Raw genomic sequence first — 22,832 nt, forward strand, 5'->3', positions numbered from 1 at the left:
GTGTGTGTGTGTGTGTGCGCGCTGAGGTGTGTATTATGTGCTAGAAATGTAGACTTGTAAGGACACTAGCCCTTTCTCTCTCTGCTTACGTTGTGCTCCTTTCCATATTAATTTAGTTCTTTCTTGCTTGTCTTGCTGCCTTTGCAGTTCTATCTCAGATGTCATATTTAGTCATGTATTTGATATATCAGGGCCATTTTTTCAAATCTTCTCATTGTAGAAGATTGCTACCTCTAGCAGATTTAAATACAACTAGCATCTTAGTAGTGTCATTGTTTTGACCACCCTCCCACCATGTATTCATGGCAGTTGACATTCATTTAGTAATAAATGAATGGAGAATGGGCTAAGTGTTTTGTGGTGATCTGTGTCCTGGCTTTACCCAGAGTGCATTGCTGTGAACCACTGGTCATCTTTCACTTGATTCTTGTTTTGATTTTCATATTGTTTTCCTCCCTGCAAGCAATTACTGGGCGAATTAAATGAGGTAATTTGGACATGGTTGTTATTTTTGAATGGATGTGTGCTGAGGGCATTTATTCAACAGCCTGGCTTTTATCTCTGCCTTCTGAAATATTTAATTATTTTGTCCATTTCGTCAATTCTGTCCATTTTAAATTAAAACAAGGACAGATATAGATTAAGCCATGGGTAAAATATCGAAGACTGTGTTCGCTAGTTTTATTAGAAAGTGTTGATGGCTTAGTTGGTGTTGCACTCATAATGATAAACCACTGAACAGTATGGATGCCTGTGTTAACGACATCACACCACACTATTTTCCAACAGAAGCAGAAGACTGACTACGTCCCCAAGCCAGTGGTGACCCCTGTTCCCCCGGCCCCGACGCCCCCTCCTCCTGCCCCCGCCCCTATGAGGCTGCCCACCCCGCCCCTGCCCCCCCCTGCCTACGAGCCCCCGAGGGCAGCGCCTAGCAACCTGAGCCGGCAGAACAGCAACTCGGGCTCCAGCGAGAACGGCAGCGTCACCATGAGAGAGCAGCAGAAGGAGCGGCCTCCACCCACCAACCGTGAGACACACACACACACACACACACACACACACACACACTGTACACGCATATACGTACACACACACTGTACAGTACACATACACACACACAAACACACACTGTACACATACACACACACACACACTGTACACACATACACACACACACGCACACACTATCACACATGTGCACAGACTCTAACGCATTCACAGCATGCATACGCAATTAGCCACAGCAACAAACGTGAGACTTCCTGTTCACACTGACATTAGGCTACTTCAAGTCATACATATTACTTAATTACACTTAATCACGCCTTATTACAGGTTATTATAATTTCTTATGTTGGTACACATTATAACATGTTACTAACCCTAATAGGAAATGTTGCTACATCTTATAATAACCTATTTAAGTTAAGGTATTATGTGTAAAACAAGTACACTGTACACTGCATTCACATATTTAGCAGAGAGCAGAGGAAGTAAGTGACATTGGTCTCCTGTGTAGTGGTTTCCTCCTCTGCTACATACAGTACGCAGGCCTCCTCTTCTACATACACAGGCCTCCTCTGAGCAACCCAGGCCTTCAGCCTTTGGAGATGAGTGCAAGATAATAGCATACTAGATCTGAACTCACACAAGCAGTGTTAGGATACTGTTAATGTCATATATTATAGCACAAATGATAGCCTGGTATCACATGTTATACTGTATGTACAGTATGTTATACTGCATGTTGTAGCATGTATTATTTTGTGTTCTGTAGCATGCTATTCGGTTATTAAGTGATGATGCAATAGTAGGCTAATAAATCTTTTTCCAGGTCTAACGGCTTTCAAACCTGCTCAGTTTTCTCCATAGACAGTAAAATAAATATTTTTTTTCCGCTATTCAGTGCAGCCTTTAAGAACATTGTCATCCTACTACTCCCTTGTTGCCTCAACCTAATAAAATCCTATTTTTCGTGGAAGGCTGCACGTAGCCCTTGATTGTATCATCTGGCTGCACAGCTCTAGTAATTGCTCTGTTAAAGTTAGGCAGTTTTGTTTTACTCTCAATAAAACGGAGGTTATGGTGACAAGGTTTATAAGTTGCAAAAACTGGCTTGCTGCGCTAGTAAACGTTTTGGTAACAGCAAAAAGCTGTTGGGCCTGTGACGTCGGACTTAACAACCGAAATACTGTTCATGTCATTGTTTGTCCGTAGCATCTTGCTATAGTGAATGTGTGGTTGGTCCTGGTGCAGGGCGGAAGTCCAATATGGAGGAGGTTCAGGACGAGTTGATGCACCGGCTGACGTTGGGCCGGAGTGCCCAGAAGAAGTTCCAGGTGCCCCCACGCAGCACCAGCCTGCCCGCCGTCAACATCTCCTACGACTCCTCGCCCGAGCACGTCAGATCCTGGCTGGAGGCCAAAGGCTTCAGCACTGTGTAAGTCAGATGGAGGGGCCTCTTACACTCTCTCTCTCTCTCTCTCTCTCTCTCTCTCTCTCTCTCTCTCTCTCTCTCTCTCTCTCTCTCTCTCTCTCTCTCTCTCTCAAACACACATGCACACACGCATGCACACACACACGCATGCACACACACACATTTTATCATACTCCTAGACAAAAACACACACACATGCAGACACATCCACATCCACACATACATAGAGAGAGAGAGAGAGAGAGAGAGAGAGAGACTCTCTCATACACACATCCCCAGTCAAGCATGACCTTCAACACTCAGTCACTCACACTCACACACTCAGTGATGTCTGTACATGTGTAATTTATGAGTTCAGTGCTTGATGGTAGGTCAGAGGCTTGTGGAAATCGAGGAAATGAAACCTAAATATACTGTGTGCATTCACACACAGACTCACCCACTCATGCACATAGAGCCCAGGAAATTCCCACTCTCCTCTGTCATGTCATGCTCCCTATCCTAACACTGAACAGGCAATCATGTAATCATCAACGTTTTCTATCAATCATATATGCATATGCACACATGCACGATGCATTAATGCATGTGTACAGTATATGTATATGAGATGTGTTTCTACATGGTAAGCAGAACGTGGACATCCTCACTCATGAAACACTTGTGAAATGCACTGACCTGTGCAGTGATGGGATGAACACACCAACTCATCAGGATTGTGAAATGGAATGGAAGGGTGTGGTCCAGTTAGCACTTTATTGTCCAGTTAACTCTTCATCGCAAGGATTAAAGGATTCAGAAAGATTTATTGTCCATCACATGATGACAGAAAATCTCACAAATATTTTTTTTCTTTGTAGTGCACCACAAATTAGTCCATAGAGAAATGTTTATATATTGAAACAGAATGGCATGTAGCCAAACAGAACAAAATGCTATGACACACACACACACACACACACACACACACACACACACACACACACACACACACACACACACACACACAAAATGCACACAGACAGTAGACAAGAATATTCAACTACAAAAATCAATACAGCTGTTCCGGAATCCCTGATCAGTTCCTGGTGCCAGTAATGAGACCTCTCTTCTCCCTCAGCACCATCAACAGCCTGGGGGTACTGACCGGCGCCCAGCTCTTCTCCCTCAACAAGGAGGAGCTGAAGACGGTCTGTCCCGATGACGGAGCCCGCGTCTTTAGCCAGGTCACGGTCCAGAAGGCCGCTCTGGAGGTGGGTACCGCACTCTCTCTCTCTCTCTCTCTGGACATTTACTTATCTCTGTGTAGGCTATGATGGTGTTGGTGGTGATTTTAAGTCATATGTGTTGTTATAGAATAGAAATGGATTCATCTACTGATTCCCTGATATGCTAAGCGAGGTAGAATCGCAGCACAATGTTCTGGTGACAGAATGTGTCACACAAATAGAATACTACAACCTTGTGATTGGGACTTATTAAAATAATTTAGTGTTCAGGACAAACGTGCTTTCCACAAAGTGTCATGTTGTCTAGGTATGAAAAGGAGATCCTGTGAATATAGTGTTCGCTATAATGCCCTCTATACACACTTGTGGTCATGGTGTAGTGGGCCCAGTGGTGATATGTCCATCCCTGATGCTCTTCTGTGGGGTTGAGGCCCGTGTACTGGCCCTGGTGGCCCAGTGGGCTTGGCTGGGCCAGCCTGGACTGGGCTTGACTGGAGGATTTGTCCGCCAACTCTGGCAAGGTGTCCTTTTGGTCTCTTTCGTCTCTCCACCCTGCAGGTGTTCTTCTGACCTCCCCCTCACTGATCTTCTGATTTGGCTCTTGAGTGCGTGAGTTGACAGGTATTGTGGATTTGTAGACGCCGCTGTGTATCTCTGATCTGTTGGCCAGCTGTTGATCGAATGCAGGGTGTTTCGATCTTAACCGCATGCTCTAGCTAGTTCTCATTAGAGATGGATAACCTCGGCCTCAGAAAGTCCTGCCACGGATCACTTCTACCTGTGCAGTTAACACAGCTGATTTAACTGCAATCGACTTGCTTAGTGAATAGTTGGAACAAATATATGTGGCAGGACTTTTACTTTCTGAAACTGGGTTATCCACCTTTGATTATCAGTATAACGGCCTGAGCTAACGCAGGATTTGTACTGTTTGTCTTGACATTTTATGAATGTTTAATAACATATATCAAACAATGCATACATATAACAAAAAATACTGGATTTGCACAAAAAAACACTCAAACTGCTATTAGTTATAACAGCTGAGACCAGCATTCTTGTCTTCTCTGTAATGTTTAACAAAGTCACATAACAAGAGTTAAAGCTCTCTGTTGTTGTGATTCTGGCCAACAGATTGAGGAAGTGTTATATCAGTTTGAGGCACAGAGATACTAGATACGCTGTTGATATCTTTGACTTACCCGAGGCTTCGCTGTCAGTGCGCCCATTGTCCCTTTGTCCTCATCCAGCCAGGCTCTCCCTCCCTTCCCATAGAACTAGAAATGTAATTCCCCAATATGTGTGAAACTCCGTAGCATAACCCAGTGTATTCCCTCAGAAACCTTAGCTGTCCCATGTCCTTCTGCTACCAGTAGAGAAAAAGGCGGCTCACCGTTTTTTTTTTAGCCATTGTTGCACTAATGTGTTTGGCTAGGCTGGCTAGCATTCTGGTGTAACATGCTAAAACCTGAACAGCTAACTTCATGTGGCATCCATGAGGACATCACCACACCCTACCCGCTGTATATATTACCACACTGCCCTTCTTGTGATGAAGACTCTCCATCTGCTGGGAAACTGGAAGGCAATGTTTTGGACTGCTTTACAAGTGGTGGCCCTCAAACGGACATCTCTACACACAGTGACTTCCTGGTTATCACACAGATCGAAGCACTGATGTAGTAGAGCAGTTCAAGCTGAACATTTTCAATGCAGTTTTTCAACAATTATGTTAAAAATAGACAATATATAGATCTGCTATGTGCTTTTAATGTCAGACTTGAAAAAAAAAGTGGCTTGAATAATTGTGAAAATCTGTAGTTTGTGGTGGCCATGGATATGCCTTGTCCATGGTCATTACTCCACAGACTCAGGGCTACTCCATGTCCAGCACAGTGAAGTGAAGTGCAGATGCAGTCTCTGGATAAGGGGCTCACCATACAGTAGATGAAAATGGACGACCAGTGTCTTCCTAAGCCACTTCAGGCTCAAACCAACACAATAACAACATGTGTATGCGTTCTACTCACCCATATGTTGACTGTCTCTGACTCTCCCTGCCTAGATATCTGGGTTTCCCTGCTTCACTAAATGACGGATCTTTCAGACGTCTCAAGCTTTCAGTGTTATTAGCCTTATGACTTAAAGACTTGTTTGAGGTGTTCAATGGCAAATGTCCTCCTCTCTGATCAGATGCAATAGCCAGGGTTACAGTAGGCATATTTATTAGGGATTCAAGTTCTCAGGAACTGTAAGGCACTGTACCAGAATTCAGGCACCACAAATGCCTGCTTTAAGCTCTGACATTTAATATTAAGCTTGAGGGTGGAATAGTAGGGAGGCACCGTTCTAACATTAGTGGTAACAGGTCATTTTGGAGGTTGGTATTGAAGGAGGACGTATCCCATGGAATGCCGTGTGTCCCTGCAAAGTCCTGTGCACTTACTTGTCTTTTCCTCTCCCTCTCTCCGTTCTTTTTTTCCTTTCCCCTCCTTTTCTTTCTCTCTGTTGTCTGTACCTACCTCCTTGTCTTTCCCCCTTTCCTCACCCATCTCTACCTCCAATCTTTCTCTTCCCTCCCTCGTCTTTCTCCACTCTATCGCTCTTCTCTCTTGCACTACTCTCTCTCTCTCTCTCTCTCTATCTCTCTCTCTCTCTCTCTCTCTCTCTCTCTGACAGAAGTCCTCTGGCTCTGAGCTACAGGAGATCATGAGGAGGAGGCAGGAGAAGCTGGCGGCGGTGGCCAGTGACTCCGGCGTGGAGTCTTTCGACGAGAGCAGCAGCCACTGAGCCCCTCTCGCTCTCTCTCTTTCTCTCGCTCTCGCCCGCCTGCCATACCCGACCAAATGAAAGAAGAAGAACGCAAACATTCACCTTGTTGCATTGTCGTTTTCCAGGACGCCTCCGATCACGCCCAGTTCGCAGCGATCATGCGCAGACGCCAGGAGCTCCTGGATCCAGAACTTTCCAGATCAGCCGACACCGACACCGACACTGATCAGTGAGGGAAGGAAGGGAAGCGTGGTATTCTGGGAAATGTAGTTTTTGATTATAGGACATTTTACAGTTCACACTCTCACTCTATATCAGAAATCACTGTCAGGACAATTGTATGATAGGGAGGTAGCAGCCCTTTGATAAAAACAGCATATTTTTACACAACTTCCTTGAGGAAAGTTCATGTTTGGGTTTAGAATCCCTCTTAACATTGCCTAGTCCACATAAGATGTGTTGTGTTGATTTGACACTCATGTACAAGCAAGGTTAATTCATTTCAAATGCATTGCAGGACTTATTCCCAAAATCCCCTTGTTGATGTCTTCTTCTATCATCCTGCTCTTTGAGAGATGTGCATTCAACCCCATGGCACACGACATGCTGGGGAATGGGGAAAATAATCGAATTGAGGTGTTTTGTGAATAGTTGATTCTGAGAGATTCTAATTCTATATTACATTTCTTTGTTTTGTTCTTGTTCGCTGGCAAAGAGAGGACATGATATTTATATACATGATCATTTTGTACTTAATTGTAATGCCAAAAGAGTCTTTATATAACAATGTAATCGGTTGATTTACCGAGGGACACTAGTTAAGTTTTTCCTCACTTGTCATTACACGTGATTGCTTGAGCTAAGTTTCTTTTGGACACATTTCAGGTATATTTGATTGTAGATTTGTCTTTATTATTAATATGGAAGTGCACCTGGTACTTCTCGTTAGGTTAATAAGATAGGAAGGTGTTGTACACTAGACGTTTGGTTTTGTTTTTGTTTCGGTTGCTTCGTTCTAAAAAAAGCCGGGATGTTCTTAAGCTTTGTCTTTTCTGCAGACATTTTGCACATTGGTAGTGTTTCACTGCAATCACCCCAAGACTGCATGACTGACTGTACAATCTACCTGAGAGAGGGCTCTAGAAGGTTAATTTGTGCTCCACAGTGCACTCTCTTTCCCCTCAACCCCCGCAACTCTGTCTTTGTATACATATATGGCCAAACCTAGCATCACTTCCTTAGTCTTCCATAGCCTCACTCGATGAAAACCTGCACAAATGACACATTCCTCTTTTCATAATGAGTAGATATCATTATTAAAGGGTTAGGGTGCTTAGAAACTGCCCTTACATTCTGCTGTAGTCAATCACACTTTGTCCTGAAATGCGAAGTGCAAAGAATCAGTGCACTTTCAAAGCAAGGCTGGGGAGATTTAATGTCTTAATGAAGTTGGAAGGACGGATGTATTGTAAAAGCCTGTGTGTGTGTGTGGCAGGGTGGGGTAGGTGGGTGGGTTGGGGTGTGGATTGGTGGCAAGGTCATCCACTGAATGACTGCATGGTTAGTGGTTGGCAATCAAGTGGATAAGTGAGGGAGAAAGCATTATAAGAGGACTTGTCATAGCACTTGTCTCTGTAATCAGTAATGTGGACTGGTAGTAATTCTGTTGCATTAGGAGATGAAGGAAAATCTGATTTTTGGGGTTTAATTGGTCAAGACTGTACCAGGATCAGTGTAGTGGATACAAACTGTAAAGGGAGTCTTGGCAGACAGCTGCTCAGGGTAGCATATTGTAAAGGTGGTGATACAGGGGAGTACTTCTTGAGCAATGTTGCTACACAATCACATAACAAGTGCAGTGTTTTCTAATTGGATACGGGGACCATACATTGGCCACAGATGATTTGAAAAAGAAAAGTCACTTCCTCAATATCACTGGAAAAGTGCTCAGAACGTGGCTCACAAACAAAGCCTGACAGCATTGCTCAAAAAAGTTACCCTGTGTTTCATCACCTCAGTGGTTTGGCGTGAGTGAAATGGTGATGTACAGTAGGACAGTTGTGGCAGTTAGAAATGTGACCACTAGACGGAACGGGTTGTATTTAAGTAAATATGTAAAAAAAATGCCTGCACATCAAAATTTATAGTGCTCAATGCAGTACTTTTGTGGCTTAAGCGTTTTTTTTTTTTTTTTTCTCACACAAAAAATACATGTGTTCAGGTTTGGCTCTGTGGACTGTGAAAGCATGGACTTCACCAGTTGACAAAATGACCGTTTTGTGAATCTGTTTGAATGAAAAATCATACTATCATCATACACCTCAGCATATAAGGACATGTAGCACATCATCACCACACATATATTAATAATATAAATTACACATGCTTTGTTACTGTGAAGGACCCAACTTTTCAGGCCAGGCTGTGTTGTATCTAAATGTATGTGACTCTTAAGTACAAAATGCTAGGATAAAGAATGGACTACTTTATTTTATATATTTTTTGTCTTTGAGTTACACATTATAAATTACCAATTGTCTATTGATGGATTAGCTGGTTCGTCTGTCCTCGAAAAAAGAAATGTGCACTTGCAAAATGTTCCATGTGAAACAAGGTAACGTGTATGTGCTAGGTCGGGGCTAGCTTAGGACGATTTTGATCTTCTCACTGTAAATGAGTAGTTTTCATGGTGCCTTTTTCACATGATGGCTAATTCCGCAATAAACAGTATTGAAAAGATGGCTCTTTTTGGAGAATCCTGTCTCGTAACCAAATCTTCACTTCTTTTTTCTCACCTTCCTGGTTTTGTCACTTGACACCTTCCTATCCTATCCTTTATTAAGTAACCTACAGTACATCTTATGGCAATGAACAATACAACATCCATCTCTTAAGAATAGATATTGAAACATTTTATTATTTTTTTCCAAACACACACATACACACCCACCCTCATTCATACATATACATACATACCCCCCATACATACATCCGCACATAGACATTAAAACTCTGTGATCAGGACCCCACATTTCTTGGATCTCCACTCTAGTATAAGTGACACAAATGCACTAAAATGGCACCAATGACAGACAAGTTGGACTGGACGCACACAGAGCTAAAGAGAATCAAAAACGTGGAAACACTACTCTTCAGTTTGTTTTTGTTTTTTTTCAAGCAACGCCACAAAGTGTTCAGTCAGCCTCACCACCGACGCCTGTTTGCTCCCGGTTGGCCATGTTACGTAGGAACGGCGTCAAGTGGTCATTACAAAAATAAGCACTTTTGATACAGCTGGACGGTGCAACACACACACACAAGTAGACAATTAGGAAAATAGGGGTACAGAGTAACGTTTCGGGGATCTGTCTCGACAGGCATTACTTAGTAATTGCCGGTAGAAACTAGGGCTTTTTTTTAAATGATAGCTAGTATTTACAGTAGATTTGGTACCTGGTCTCTATGTGTACAGCTCAAGAAGAGGACTTTGCTATGGACAGCGGGCTACTTGATGCTATGCCCGGCATGATGAAGGGCTCTGGTCGTGATCTATTAGAAATCGGTGGCCTAGAGCGCTTCTTGAAACTAATGGAAAATGCACAGATGTTCATCCGTGAAATTGACCAACATCTGACATCTGTAACCATTAAGTCTATCTTGCTTCTGGTAATGATATGTGCAAATCCCACGACTGCAAATGTCTCATGTTTAAAGAGCAAAATCATAACTACAGCTATGCTAAATTCCGACTAGAATATCCTATGGACTTGAATGGAAATCCTCAGTGTCAAGGAATGAAATGTCTTACAGTATATGTGCATGATGATTCCCAAATTAGGGTTTTTTTGCTACCTGGCACTGTATCTGAATACAGATGCATGATCTGAATGACCTAACAGCAGAATGCATAATGGACCAACACGATTATTTCAAATATGCTTTCATACTCAAGAAAAACACAAGATTGACAATACGGCAATGGCACACTGAGTCTGTACAGCAGGATAGGATCGGTTCCAGTTCTGTCCATGTCTGGTCTCTGCTTCCATGTGCCAGCGAAATCAAAATCAATATGGACACCCCAGCTGGTGAAACCTGGGTGCCTCGATGGCTGGACGACGTCACACAAATCATCCAGACCCGAAATACTTCTTAATGCTTCTGAAACCAGCAGGGAAGCAGCCACAGTCAGCTCAGCAACTCCGTCTGAACAGCTACCGATCGTCAATCCTTTCAACACGACATGGCATGGCATGGCATTCAAGGCTTTCAGTGCAAATCAAACTGTCAAGCAGAACCAAAGTCCCTCATTTCCCTAAAGAAAAAATAAAATAAAATTGGTGGACCCACTTAGAAGAAAAAAGAACCATGCTTAGCCACTTCAGTAAAATCCAAAAGGCATAGTGTCATACTGATATGAGCTTTCCCCTTTGCCCAGCCACTCCAGTGTGTATATATGTATGTGTATGTATGTGTGTGTGTGGATGTGTGTATATGTGCCTTAGTCCAACAAGAGATACAATACAGTAGCATTGACATGTTGCATGTAAAAGTAGGAGCCTTTTTTAAGCCATTTTGTTTCACAAGGAGAGGAACACACACATACACACACATCTCACACACAGCTCCTGCCCCTATACAGTGGCAGTGTGGTGTCTATTCGTTCCAACGCTGGCGTCGATCTCCACAGCGCCATAGCGATAAAAAAATTGCATCACAGCTTGTGGTGCAGGCGCGCTGACAAGGCGTGAACACTACAACTACTCCACGTGAATGAGTGAGGCTTGTGAACGACCTACAACGACCTTGGGACAGTACGGGGAGCCGGCACAAAACTTCCTCCTTGGATGCCTTCACAATTGCAGCAGTTTGATTGCAGAAGGGGACTTGGAAAGGCATTATAGTGCATTGCATGTGATGATCATTACATGTAGTTGCTAGGGGTTGAGGTGGAAAAGTGTGTGTTGGGGGGGGGGGCTTGGGGGTTGACTACTCCTGAGATCAACAGAAAAACTAAAACGATATGCTTGACCAGGCGGCTGCTGGCCTGGCTTGCAGTTCCGCTGCTTGACCACCAGAGGGAGCAGCACTTCACTTTCCCTCCCAGGAGGGAGCAGGCCATCACTCAGGTCTGCTCCACTCTTCAGTGGGCCTTTGTCTGCGCTTCGCCTCTCTGGGTCCGTGTGCCCAAAGCGCATGAGGCAAACGAGACAGGTGGAGGCGGGGTGTGGGGGTTGGGTTGGGTTGGGTTGGGTTCCAGGTGTGGAAGGTTTGTCGATTTAAGTTGGTGAAGGCTCGTTAAGGCATTGTTTCATTCCATGCTTGCACCAGAGAATTTTTAGTATTCTGTTGTTCTTGTGGTGGCTGTTTTGTTTTGTTTGTGGGTTGTTTTTTTTATCTGTCTCTTTCTCGTTTGGTTTTTCCGCTGTTGAAGATTTCACTGATTACTCGGCAGTGCACAGACGCCAGGAAGGAGAGGAGAAAGAGTGAATGGTTACAACCTACAAGAGAAACAAAATATGGTCCGTGAATAAATGCAGCCTCAATAAAAGATTAAATCCTTAAATGTTGTCCATGATAATTATTAAGTGTGGTTTGCCACAGGAATGGTGGGCCTACTTACATTTGTGGGGCTTCTAGTGATTATGACTTGGAGACGTTCTCGTATATCACGTCGCTGGTGACAGACTGCTGCTTCTTCTTTTTCCACATCAGCAGGACACACTGGTGGATGAATACGTACTGCTCCTGTAGGGGTGTGAGGATTGGGATTTTAGACGTTTTTTTTTGTAATTAAGTGGAGGTGAAGACTGTACAGTCAAGCAAACACATGACACTAAATTGATAATAATAGAACAAATACAAAACCAACATAGCAGACACTGTGTGTGTGTGTCTGTTTGTCTGTGTGTGTGTGCGCCTATTAATTTACCTCAGTCTGCACCATGGAGAGACGGTGAGAGCGCATCTCCGACACCAAGCCCAGGACGTCAGCAAACTCGTGCTCACGTATGTGCTGCATCAGACGGTCCAGAGCGATGAACGTTCCAGTCCGACCCACGCCAGCACTGAGAAGAGATGGGCATAGAGGACAACATTAGGAGACACACTAGCACAGTGGACAACATTAGGATACACTAGCATAGTGGACAACATTAGGAGACATAACCTGGTGGACAACATTAGGATACACTATAATAGTGGACAACATTAGGAGACACTAGCATAGTGCACAACATTAGGAGATATAACCTGGTGGACAATATTAGGAGACACTAGCATAGTGGACAACATTAGGACACACTAGCATAGCGGACAACATTAGGAGACACACTAGCATAGTGGACAACATTAGGGGAGACACTAGCATAGCAGACAACATTACAGGACACACTAGCATAGCGGACAACATTACAGGACACACTAGCATAGCGGACAACATTAGGAGACACACTAGCATAGTGGACAACATTAGGAGACACTAGCATAGCGGACAACATTAGAAGACACTAGCATAGTGGACAACATTGGGAAGCAATAGCATAGCTGACACAGCAGCATTAGGGGACACACTAGCATAAAATAAGGGTCTCAATGGTCAGAGTAGCCATTTTACATGCACTGACTAAAAGCAAGGACTGGGTGCATAAAACCCTAAAATACTGCAGTTACATTCAAAGCCATGTAGATTAACTTCATACATTTGCACAGACATAACAGTCCAGCTATTATAAAAGTATGTGCATTCCATTTCATCCAGGGTTCTATATGTATCATTTTAGCTTGTGTTACTCTTCTTACTCAATCTTAATTTTATGCTGTCCAACAGTGATTGGGTCAGGCACAGGTCTAAAAGGCATTTAAGGAAGAGGATTCTTAATTGATAATGAGATTCGATTTAGACTTAGGCCTGAGTCCTTTCCAGGAAATTGACCCGTAAATTGCATTACCCAAAGAGAAGAAAAAAAGACTTGAAAACTTGAACTAATTCAACTGTACATGTTGAATTGCAAGAGTTTGTGATTTTTTTTTATTCAAGTGATTGTCTGGTTAGACTCAGCTAAAAGTTATTCTCTCAAATTGCATTCAAATCACGTACAATGTATTACACTCTATACGAGGGAAGTGGAAGACCTGACAGGGACTGAAAACAGAATGATTTTCTTTTTGTTGCGTTCTGAGCAAAAACATTGTTTTTTCGTTCCTGTTCCAGTGTGCCAAGGCCTCTCTCCCCTAAATGGTAACCGGTTAGAATGTTATGGAGGAACAGTTAATAACTTTCCTTTAAGAATGACATTGTCTTTACAAATTAATTTATTAATTTAACAGCCTTAAAGCTTAAATCAAAGCACATTAGAACTGTTAAAAACAATGTGCTTGAATTCAGGTGTGGGGCAAGATTTGAAAAGTAGGTAAGTAGGCCTATATAATATTAGATCTTAAAAAATGTCTGATAGCCTAACTTCAGGCACAGAAAATGTCCTTGCTTTAAGCCCTGTAAAAGCCTAACCTATGTGTGGTGCTTCCCTCTGCATGACAGGCCTATAGATATTTTCCTAGTGTCTCTGGTAGCTTATGTTATTTCACACAATGTTTCAGTAATTTACTGTAGGCTACATACTTGGAAAATTCAGTTAGATAGTGTTGGATATGAAAGTCTTTTTTTTCAACAAGTAGTTCTAGCCTATTATACAGGGGAGAGACACTGATTCATAACATCTGACTAAATTCATTTAACTTTCCAACCCTATGGACTTTTGAATAATATTCAAACAAAAGTTAATTGGAACGATAAATACCGCTATTAACCGGTTATCTAAAATTGGTTTTGTTCCCGTTTTTGGTTACGTTCTTCCAAAATTGTGTTTGTTTCCGGTTTTCATTTTTGCTCTTTGAATTGTTTCTAATCCCTGCTTACAAATATTCTCTCAAGGGGATGAGCCTTTGAACTCAGCAAAAAGCTTCAAGTAAAGCTGAAGCCAGACACCACGGTGAGTTTTTGGGATGTGCCCCGAGAACCTGGCATCCTCCTGCCCACCCGCTGTTTTGACAGGGTGGGGTGGGGGAATGGGATCAATACCAGGCATCTAGCCATAATGATTACTGCTTGTCTGATAGCACCATGCTGTAACTATACCCCTACATGCTGTAAATTACGCTAAATGCTCCATTGATTTAGTGGGTGGTTTCACTCTTTGGTAGTGGAGTCTATGAGCAACCAGACACCATAAGAACTGCTATCTTTGCTCTCTACCTACTTGCGTCTGCTTCACTAATGCCCTCTTGGATGGATTACTGTATGTGCATAAATTTAATACCAGGACTTGCCAGGCAGGTAACATACATCCATTAGTGTTGATGACTTCTGCTATTCAGAGGTGGTCATTTGTCTTCAGAACAGATCAAATGGGCTTCAAATGAACTTGACATTATTCCATCGGTTGCTATTTTATAGGTCCTCCTTGAGCTTCTTACACTTGCACTCATTTCCCCTACCTCTCCCCAAACACCACCCTTCTGTGAGTCAGAGAACAGAGTCTACTTGACTGGCTCTACAATCCTGTCAAAAATATAGACATAACATCTCTTAACTATCCCTTGAAGCAACTGTCGTGGCCTTTATTGAAATATATCCTTTAGTTTATATATCTTTTATGTAGTATCTTTATTCTGTGTAATATCATTGTTTTGTGAAACTGAATTCTGTAGTATGTTCAGTGTGGGAAAGGAAGACTGGTTTAAGTGAAAGAGCAGGCCTGGCAGAAAATGGCATAGATAAGGTTTGGTGACAGGAAATGTATACAAAACCTAAAGAATGTATGAATGACAGGATGAGAGGGCAAAGGTGAAGTACCATACGTTACTTGGTCAGTTATCTGTAAACATAGAGGGTCTTGTCTGGGATGACTTGAAGGGGTATAAAGGCTGGACAACAGCCAGAAGATGTTAGCTCACTTTGCTCACTTTGCTCACTGCTCACTGCTCACTGCTTACTTTGCTTTCACTTAATTGCTTCACCAATGCTCCGGAGTGCATTAAAGCCATCATCTGCAGTATACATCCATGGTGTGCGGACTTCTTTTGAGTTTGTATTATTTAATGTGGATTTTAACACCACATAATTGGCGAGCCAGCCAGGAGTTGGAAAGGACAATATTTAAGTATCATCTCAGAGTCCGGGGTTTGGTCAGGGGAGAAGCTGATGCGCAACTTAAACTAAGGTGAGCAACTTTGCTTAATAGCAGCTAGTCTCCTCTGATCAGGCTGTACACTGAGTTATGAATACTTGTCTAAAACGTCCTCCAGTCAAAGAATCTTGCTAAAACAAAGACCAAGGGATTAATACTGCAGATTATGGTAAGCATTTGTGTGTACACTAATGTAAACAAAAGTTCTGCATGTGGAGAACTAGGCAAATTCCTGCATGTGGAGGAATACTATAGCCATATCAAAGAAGTTTTGCATGAGGAAAACTTAAAGTTCTGCATGAGGAGAACTGACTCAATTCCTGCATGAGAAGGAATGAGAGAGATAAAAGTAACAGTTTTGCATGTGAAAAACTGAAAGGTCTGCATGTGAAGACCAGGTCTGCATGTGAAGACCTCATTTCCTGCATGTGGAGGAAATAATATACTAACAAGTTGAGTACAGCTGATATCTGATATCAGGTCTGAATAAGTTGAAGTTGAAACACTCCAAGAGTGAGTGGACATGTTGTGTAAAAGTTGTGGATGTAAAGCTAAAAGAGAATACAAAGAAGTGTTGAATGGAAGTATAATAGATGGTTAGTATGTTGCTGGTAGAATTAGAAGTCCATGGCAGAGCATTGGTAAAAGACGTCATATATTTGTATAACTTGTGATTAAGGAGAAGAGGCTGTGTGTGTGTGTGTGTGTGATACCAGGCAGAGGAGCTGCTGGTTGAAATAGGAAAAGGTGGGGGCTTGTGTAAACAGAGCAAATGCTGGGGACAAAGGATGTAGGTCTGAGATGGTTAAGGAATGTTGAACTGGGAAATATTGGAAAATATTTCACTTTGAAAGATGTTTGGGGAATGTTTAATACTGCAAAGTGTTGGGTTGAATGTTTTGGTCTTCCATGATCAAGATATTAGAAATGGTTGATAATGAGAATGTGGTAGTGGGAAAATGGTTTTGAAAGGTTGGTAACGCCAGAACAGAATGGTTCTGAATTTCAGTGGGCAGTTGTCTGCAGAAGTGGAGTGCTGCTTGCTGAGAATATAATATTGCCATAATAGATGGTCAAGGCAAAAGAAGAATAGTTTCATTGCTTGACACTGGGGCTGTCATAGTCACTTTGACCTTTTAAAAATTGAATTTGCAATAATGAGAGATACAGATACAGTTCTGCTAGTTTTTGATTTTCTTTAAAAGACTCTACAGTTCTATGTTAAAAGATTTTCATGATACTGGATAAAGGCAAATTATATTAGTGTTTACATACTTTAGTCATACAGTATAGCTTACGTGCATAAATAATTCACTAATGTAATAGTCAAATAATGTATAGTGTATAGGTTGGTTAAGCTAGTCTCTTTAGGTTTCTGTTATGTCTAAAAGGTCATTTCAAGTTAGCCTTGTTTATAATAAGATTATTATTACAAGTTAAAGAGAGCTTGTGGGAAAAATCACATCTGTGCTATGCTGTGGATGAGTAGGCCTACTGACAGATGCATAAGTAGGCCCATCATGGTTAAATATGGAGTTTTAAGATCCAGGATTTGGGATGAACGCTGATGGTGGTTCCAGGTGTTGGAAAAGTGTTGTGTCCAGTGTTGATTAAAAGACTAAGATATATTATGTATAAGTAGTAGTATGTTGGCAATTGATAGGTTATATTAGTGGTAGCCTACTAATGATATATATATATTAGCTTATCAGTAGGTGGTAGGTTCAACTGTTAAATTAGCATTGTTAAGGATATGATAATAATGATAGTAGTATTAACAATAGGTCTAATTAAATAGCTTAGCTATTAGCATGACTAGGCTAGGTTAGCATAGTATTATTAGGCTCAGATAGCTGTTGGCATTATTAGGCTAAAGCTGGGTCAGCAACTGGCATTACTACACTGGATAGCAGTATTGAAGTTAATTTGGTTCATGGTAACATTGTTGAAGCTTAGGTATGCTACCCATACATCAGAAGACTTTAGATAGATTTTAGAAAGATTTTGTGATGGATTATAGTTCATGGAGCACCATAGTGTTATTGGGGAAAATAATTGAATTTAAGACTCCTTTGGATAATGTTCTAGACATATATAGGAACTCAGTAAGGTTTATCAATAACTCATATTACAGTTATATGTTTGGTGTATTGTGGTATGTGTGTCATGAGTATGTGTATTATGATTAACATCCTACCTTGTGGTGTTATGGGTGTTAATATACAATAAGATCAGGTATTGTTTCCATGTACATTTACAGTTAGGTGACTGTTTAGCTCTGAAGAGGTGGTTTGGGCAAGGTCATTTGGTTATAGAGCTGTCTCGCTATGTGGAAAAGGTTTATGGCTATAGGCTATGGTTATAGCCTTCCCACATAGTCCTGTTTTTGTTAAGAGTTTGAAAAGGGGTTTTGTATAGTTCACATCACGGGTTGCATAAGCCAAGATTAACTGACATATGATAATAATCAAAAAATGGTTAATATTTGAAATAACAGCGACACTGAAAAAGACTGACTCTGACTGACTGAAAATGTTTTGGATTACTACTTTATATTTAACAATCTAGATGATGGGGATATTGATGGTTTCAGAAGATCTCTGGGGATATTTAGTTTCTACCTGTCAAATGGTTTGAAGAATCATATGGTATAAGGCAGCAATTGTTGTTAGCACTGGGGGGTTATTTGATGGAAAGTGGTGCTAAGCTGTTTGGCCCTATAGAGTATCATTTGTTATTTACATAGCTATATTATAATTTAGATAATACTGTTATAATTAAGTGGTTATAGGGTTATATGGGGTGTTAGTTAATTTGCTGTTGGGGGTTTTATGGGGGCTCAGTACAGAGGGAACTGAGTAGTGACTCCCTTAGGTAAATTAGTTGTGAAATGTACTGTGGGTCTATTTATTTTTAACTAAGAATATGCATAGCTTAAACTTTTTGTGTAAAAATCATAGAAATGGGGAAATTGATTTGTACTTGGTATACATAAAGAGTTTTGAGTATATCTAGCCTACACTTATACTTAGATTTATATTTAGAGACTGTATATGTAGTATAGTATATTTATACTGAAGGAAAGGTTTAAGGATACTTATTTACCTATAGATAGAGGTTGGATAGATAGATGGATGCTTTATTGATCGATCCCCAAGGGGAAATTCAAGAAGAATGTTGAATGTTGAGGAGGTATGATAAGGTATGATAAAGTTAATTTCATAAAATTCATTTAGTAAATGTTAATATTACACTTTTGATAAAGTTACAGTGCTAAAGGATATAAAAAAATACATGGAGACAACTGGGGAATTATACTTCAATGGCTTAATTGATAAATTAACTGGAAGTATGTTTTGGTAGTGAGGAATGGCATAATATATTAGACCATTCACTGTGGAATGCAGCATATGGACAGTAAGAGCCTCAAAGTTATAGAATTATATAAGATAATTACTCTAGTAATGTTTAGAGAAACTGGGTAAGCTGACTAATGGTAAAGGGAATGCCATGGTCAACCAAGTAAGTATGGAAATTTGATAGTCACCTATAAGGTAATAAGTAGTGTTACAGAAACCCCAGGCTAAAGTAAAATGACTTAGTGTAAAGACTAAGTGTTCCACTTAGTGGAATCCCCATTCTGATAGTTAAAGAGACCAAAAGGGATCAGTTAATAAACAGTACAATGAAAAAGTGTTGCAGAAAAGTGGTTGAGAGAATGAGGAAATATACAGATTTATGATCTGTACAAGAATTAATGGATTTAGCACTGTTACTAAGATCAGGGATTACATAAAATTGACAATAGTAGAGCTATAAGAAGAATAGTGGAAATAGTAGGAAAAAGAGGTATTTAAAATGCTCAAAAACATCTTGACATCTTGATAGATTAATACAATAGGACCTAAGAGGCAGAAGTAAGGAGATGACTTGGGAGTGAGTGACCATAAATGAAGGAATAATAATAGATGCAGATGTTATAGGAAGATATAAGGGATAAAATGTACAGTTAATGGTAAATTACAAAAGGGCAAGGTAGATGATAGATAGAGAGTAATCTAGTAAATACTACAATCTGCCTGCAGCATGAGTTCCTCATCCCCTCCAGCTAAACAGTAAATGTAATGTGGCCTCTTATATCTAAGGGGGGTAAGGCTCATTACCAGCCGTGTGAGGACATGCTGATGTGCAGGGGTTAATCCAAGTACTCCCTGTCCTGACTGAGTTCGGAGCAAGTTCAGCACAACAGTGCTGAGCATGGACAAACTGAAAAGAGATAAGGACTCTGAGGCCTTTGTTAAGGCAACAGTGGCAAGCTGGAGAGCAAAGAGGGAACTTGGAAGTGCAATGGAAGCGCTTGCAGCATCAAAAAGACAATACAGGCACCTACAGTAGGGTGGACTAAGGCTTCAAGTCTGGGGAAAACCAGTAGCAGCACCATCCTCAACACTATGGCAGTAGGAGCAACCATCACAGGTGTTCCAAAACCTGTCAGTCTACTGGCCTATGGATACCTATTATAGTGGGCACAGTCAAGCTCATGGCAGCCACAATCTCCACGTCAGTGGGGGTGGAGACTCAGACAAGATGGGAATAACTAAGGCAGAGTGAGAGGAAATTACGGAGGAGGCATCATGTGAAAATGGACATCTGAAGCAAGACAATCATCAGTTTGTTTTGACTGTCAAAGAAGTGGACAAAAGAAACAGGACAGGGAGAGGGAGGAGACACCCAGGCACTGAAGGATGAGCCCAACGAGCATGCCTTCCTCTTCCCTTGTGAAATAGCATAGTTTTAAGGAGGCCTAGTGAATTCTACAAGAGAAGGTTTATACAAATCCTATCAAAGGGAGTTGATGAGGACACCATGCTGAGGGACTATTTTATGGGTGAGCCCACCTGATACCCAACGATGCCCAGACTAGGTACAGAGAGGGTAGTTAAGACATCTCAGGGTAAGTAGGTAAATACTTTGTTGAGCAAATTTAAAGTATGATTTACTCTTATTCTTACCTTTATTATATTTTGATTGTTATTTTGAATAGAAGTGACTACTGTTTAATTAATTGTAAATGCAAATGTTTTAGTCAAATTAAGTGACAAAGTGATAGCACTGCTATTTTTAATGTCAAATGACACTCCATTAATTTTTAGGATAGGTGGTGGTGTAAGTAGGTAAGACTAACTGGACTATGTCCTAGGGACTGTTACACATTAGAATATTACCTCTAGATCATGGGAGTTCCCTAGTGGTCACTCACACTCAACAAGTCTAAGGAATAGAATTATTTAGCTTTAATGGGAAAAATAAAGTTTGTAGGAATATTAAAATGATATAATATCTGCTTTACATGTAACTAATGTGACGCCAAAAGATCTTACGTATTATACTATGACATTTGATAAAGAAAGCAATGGATAAAATAAAGAAAGCAGAGAAATAGGATTAGAAAATAGAACTAGGATTTACTAATAGTTTAGATAGCCTAGATAAAGTAGTATAGGGCTAGAAGAGGAAGTGTAGTTTTTGAAGAATAAAACCTTATAAAAGTCTATGACATGTAAATAAATTTGGAGTAAGGTATGTTGAAGAAATTATGAGATTACTGTATGTCCTAGAACAGCTAATTAATATAGCTTACATAATAACCAGTCTTAAAGTAGTATCCCAAATTGACAATAAGTAAAATAACATTTCTTATAGGGAAATTTGTTTAGTCTTTATGCAAAAAGAGAATAGATGGAATTAGGATCATCATAAGTCATTGTCAGAAGATTAAAATGTTTTATTATTTCAGAAATAGAAAAGCTGGTGGAAAGCTGTTGGTCTTCATGGAAGGAATGGAGGTCCACCAACTCTATTCTGTTAATCACAGTAACAAAGGGGGGCGAATCCCTGGTAGAATGTTAAATTGTATGATTTGTTACATTTGTTACCTTGGGTTAAAGATTTTTTATAATTTTCACTTTCATTATTTGATTAATGTTTTATTTGAATGTTCCTTTGGAGAAAAGAGTCTGCTAAATTCCATAACTGTAACTCTAATGGTTAGTGCCATTTATATGATACTAACCAGATACTTTCTCAACAGATACTTGATATGGTGCTTTCCTTTGCGCATATTTTGGATCTATGCGCAAGGGGGGAGTAGTAAAGAGGAATATTTTTAGAGGAATATTTTTATTGAAGGATTTTTGATTTTCATAGTTACAGGTAGTTATTGATGATAGTCTAACAAATGTCATGTGTATAGTCATAATATCAGGAAAGTGATAGTGTTGTCTAAACCATTAAGTCCCAGAAGGATCATAAAAACACTTAGTGATTGATTACATTGATATGATAAAAATAAAAAACCTTGGAAGTGGTTTGTAGGGGTTTTCAGATAATAAGGGCAAATGACATGTTAAAAGGGAGAATTGGTAAAATATATGCCTCAACAGATTTAAACTGGTTTGATGCCTTACACATTGCTTCGATGCAAATAAGGTCACAACAAAACCAGAGTCATCACTTTTTGCACTAAAGATAAAAAACTGAGAGGTCCATCAGAGGCCCACCTTTGGATCAGCTCCAAGGACAAATTAGAAATGATATGGAATAATTGTCATTAATTCACAGAACAATTTATAAGCAGGAAAAAGGACTTTCGGAAGGACCTACAGGAAAAGAGTCAACAACCTACAGTGTACTGCCTGGGGACAGAAATGGTCCTGGCAGTGGTGGGTATAGTGTTTTTGGCATGTATGCTCCTGTTCCCCTGTTGATTGTAGACTTCCAGGCAAGGAATCCAGTGAGGAAGGGGGGACATTGTCCCAGCAACATCTGCCCTGATAATGAACAGGGAAGGGACAGAAAACTGCAGAGATCCCAGTCCATGACATACCACCAAACCACCAGGAAATTAGCCATTCAACTGTTTTTTCACAAGTGAGGCTGACAAAGAAGACTCAGGTAACACAGAAATGATTGACTGAAATCTTATCAACCACCAGGAATCTGGAATATTGACGAATCTTCCAATATGAAAGAAGTCTGTTATGTGCTTGGAGCACTAAGAGAACAGGTGGCTGCAACCTCCTGGGTAGCTATGCACCACTGGATGATGTTGGATCAGATATTATCCAAAGAAAATGGAGTGTGTGTCAACATAGGAGTAGTATTGTAGTAGTAGTATAAGTAGTATGTTTATTCCCATAACAT

At 40.8% G+C, this 22,832-nt stretch overlaps 2 protein-coding genes across 4 annotated transcripts in view; one reads left to right on the top strand and one right to left on the bottom strand.

The window, feature by feature from the left end:
* Positions 1-9,182, top strand: part of eps8a (EGFR pathway substrate 8a, signaling adaptor) — a 61,121-nt gene extending 51,939 nt beyond the window's left edge. For all 3 annotated transcript variants that reach the window (XM_076296709.1, XM_076296707.1, XM_076296708.1), the window contains 4 exons: positions 790-1,030; positions 2,260-2,443; positions 3,561-3,693; positions 6,349-9,182. In XM_076296709.1, coding sequence (XP_076152824.1) covers positions 790-1,030; positions 2,260-2,443; positions 3,561-3,693; positions 6,349-6,459 — 669 coding nt within the window. In that variant the 3' untranslated portion in view covers positions 6,460-9,182. The remainder of the gene's footprint in view (positions 1-789; positions 1,031-2,259; positions 2,444-3,560; positions 3,694-6,348) is intronic.
* A 189-nt stretch (positions 9,183-9,371) lies between these two features.
* The window catches only part of ptpro (protein tyrosine phosphatase receptor type O), a 71,738-nt gene continuing 58,277 nt past the window's right edge, over positions 9,372-22,832 (bottom strand). The window contains exons 26-28 of the mRNA XM_076296710.1: positions 12,374-12,509; positions 12,065-12,189; positions 9,372-11,942 (exon numbers count right to left, since the gene is read on the bottom strand). Of these exons, the coding sequence (XP_076152825.1) occupies positions 12,085-12,189; positions 12,374-12,509 (241 nt within the window). The 3' untranslated portion in view covers positions 9,372-11,942; positions 12,065-12,084. The remainder of the gene's footprint in view (positions 11,943-12,064; positions 12,190-12,373; positions 12,510-22,832) is intronic.

The sequence above is a fragment of the Alosa pseudoharengus genome, unplaced genomic scaffold, assembly GCF_046254945.1.
Source record: "Alosa pseudoharengus isolate Yale_2024_CS ecotype anadromous, Long Island Sound unplaced genomic scaffold, YU_APseudo_1.1 YU_APseudo_1.1_scf_20, whole genome shotgun sequence".
In the NCBI taxonomy this organism is placed as follows: domain Eukaryota; kingdom Metazoa; phylum Chordata; class Actinopteri; order Clupeiformes; family Clupeidae; genus Alosa; species Alosa pseudoharengus.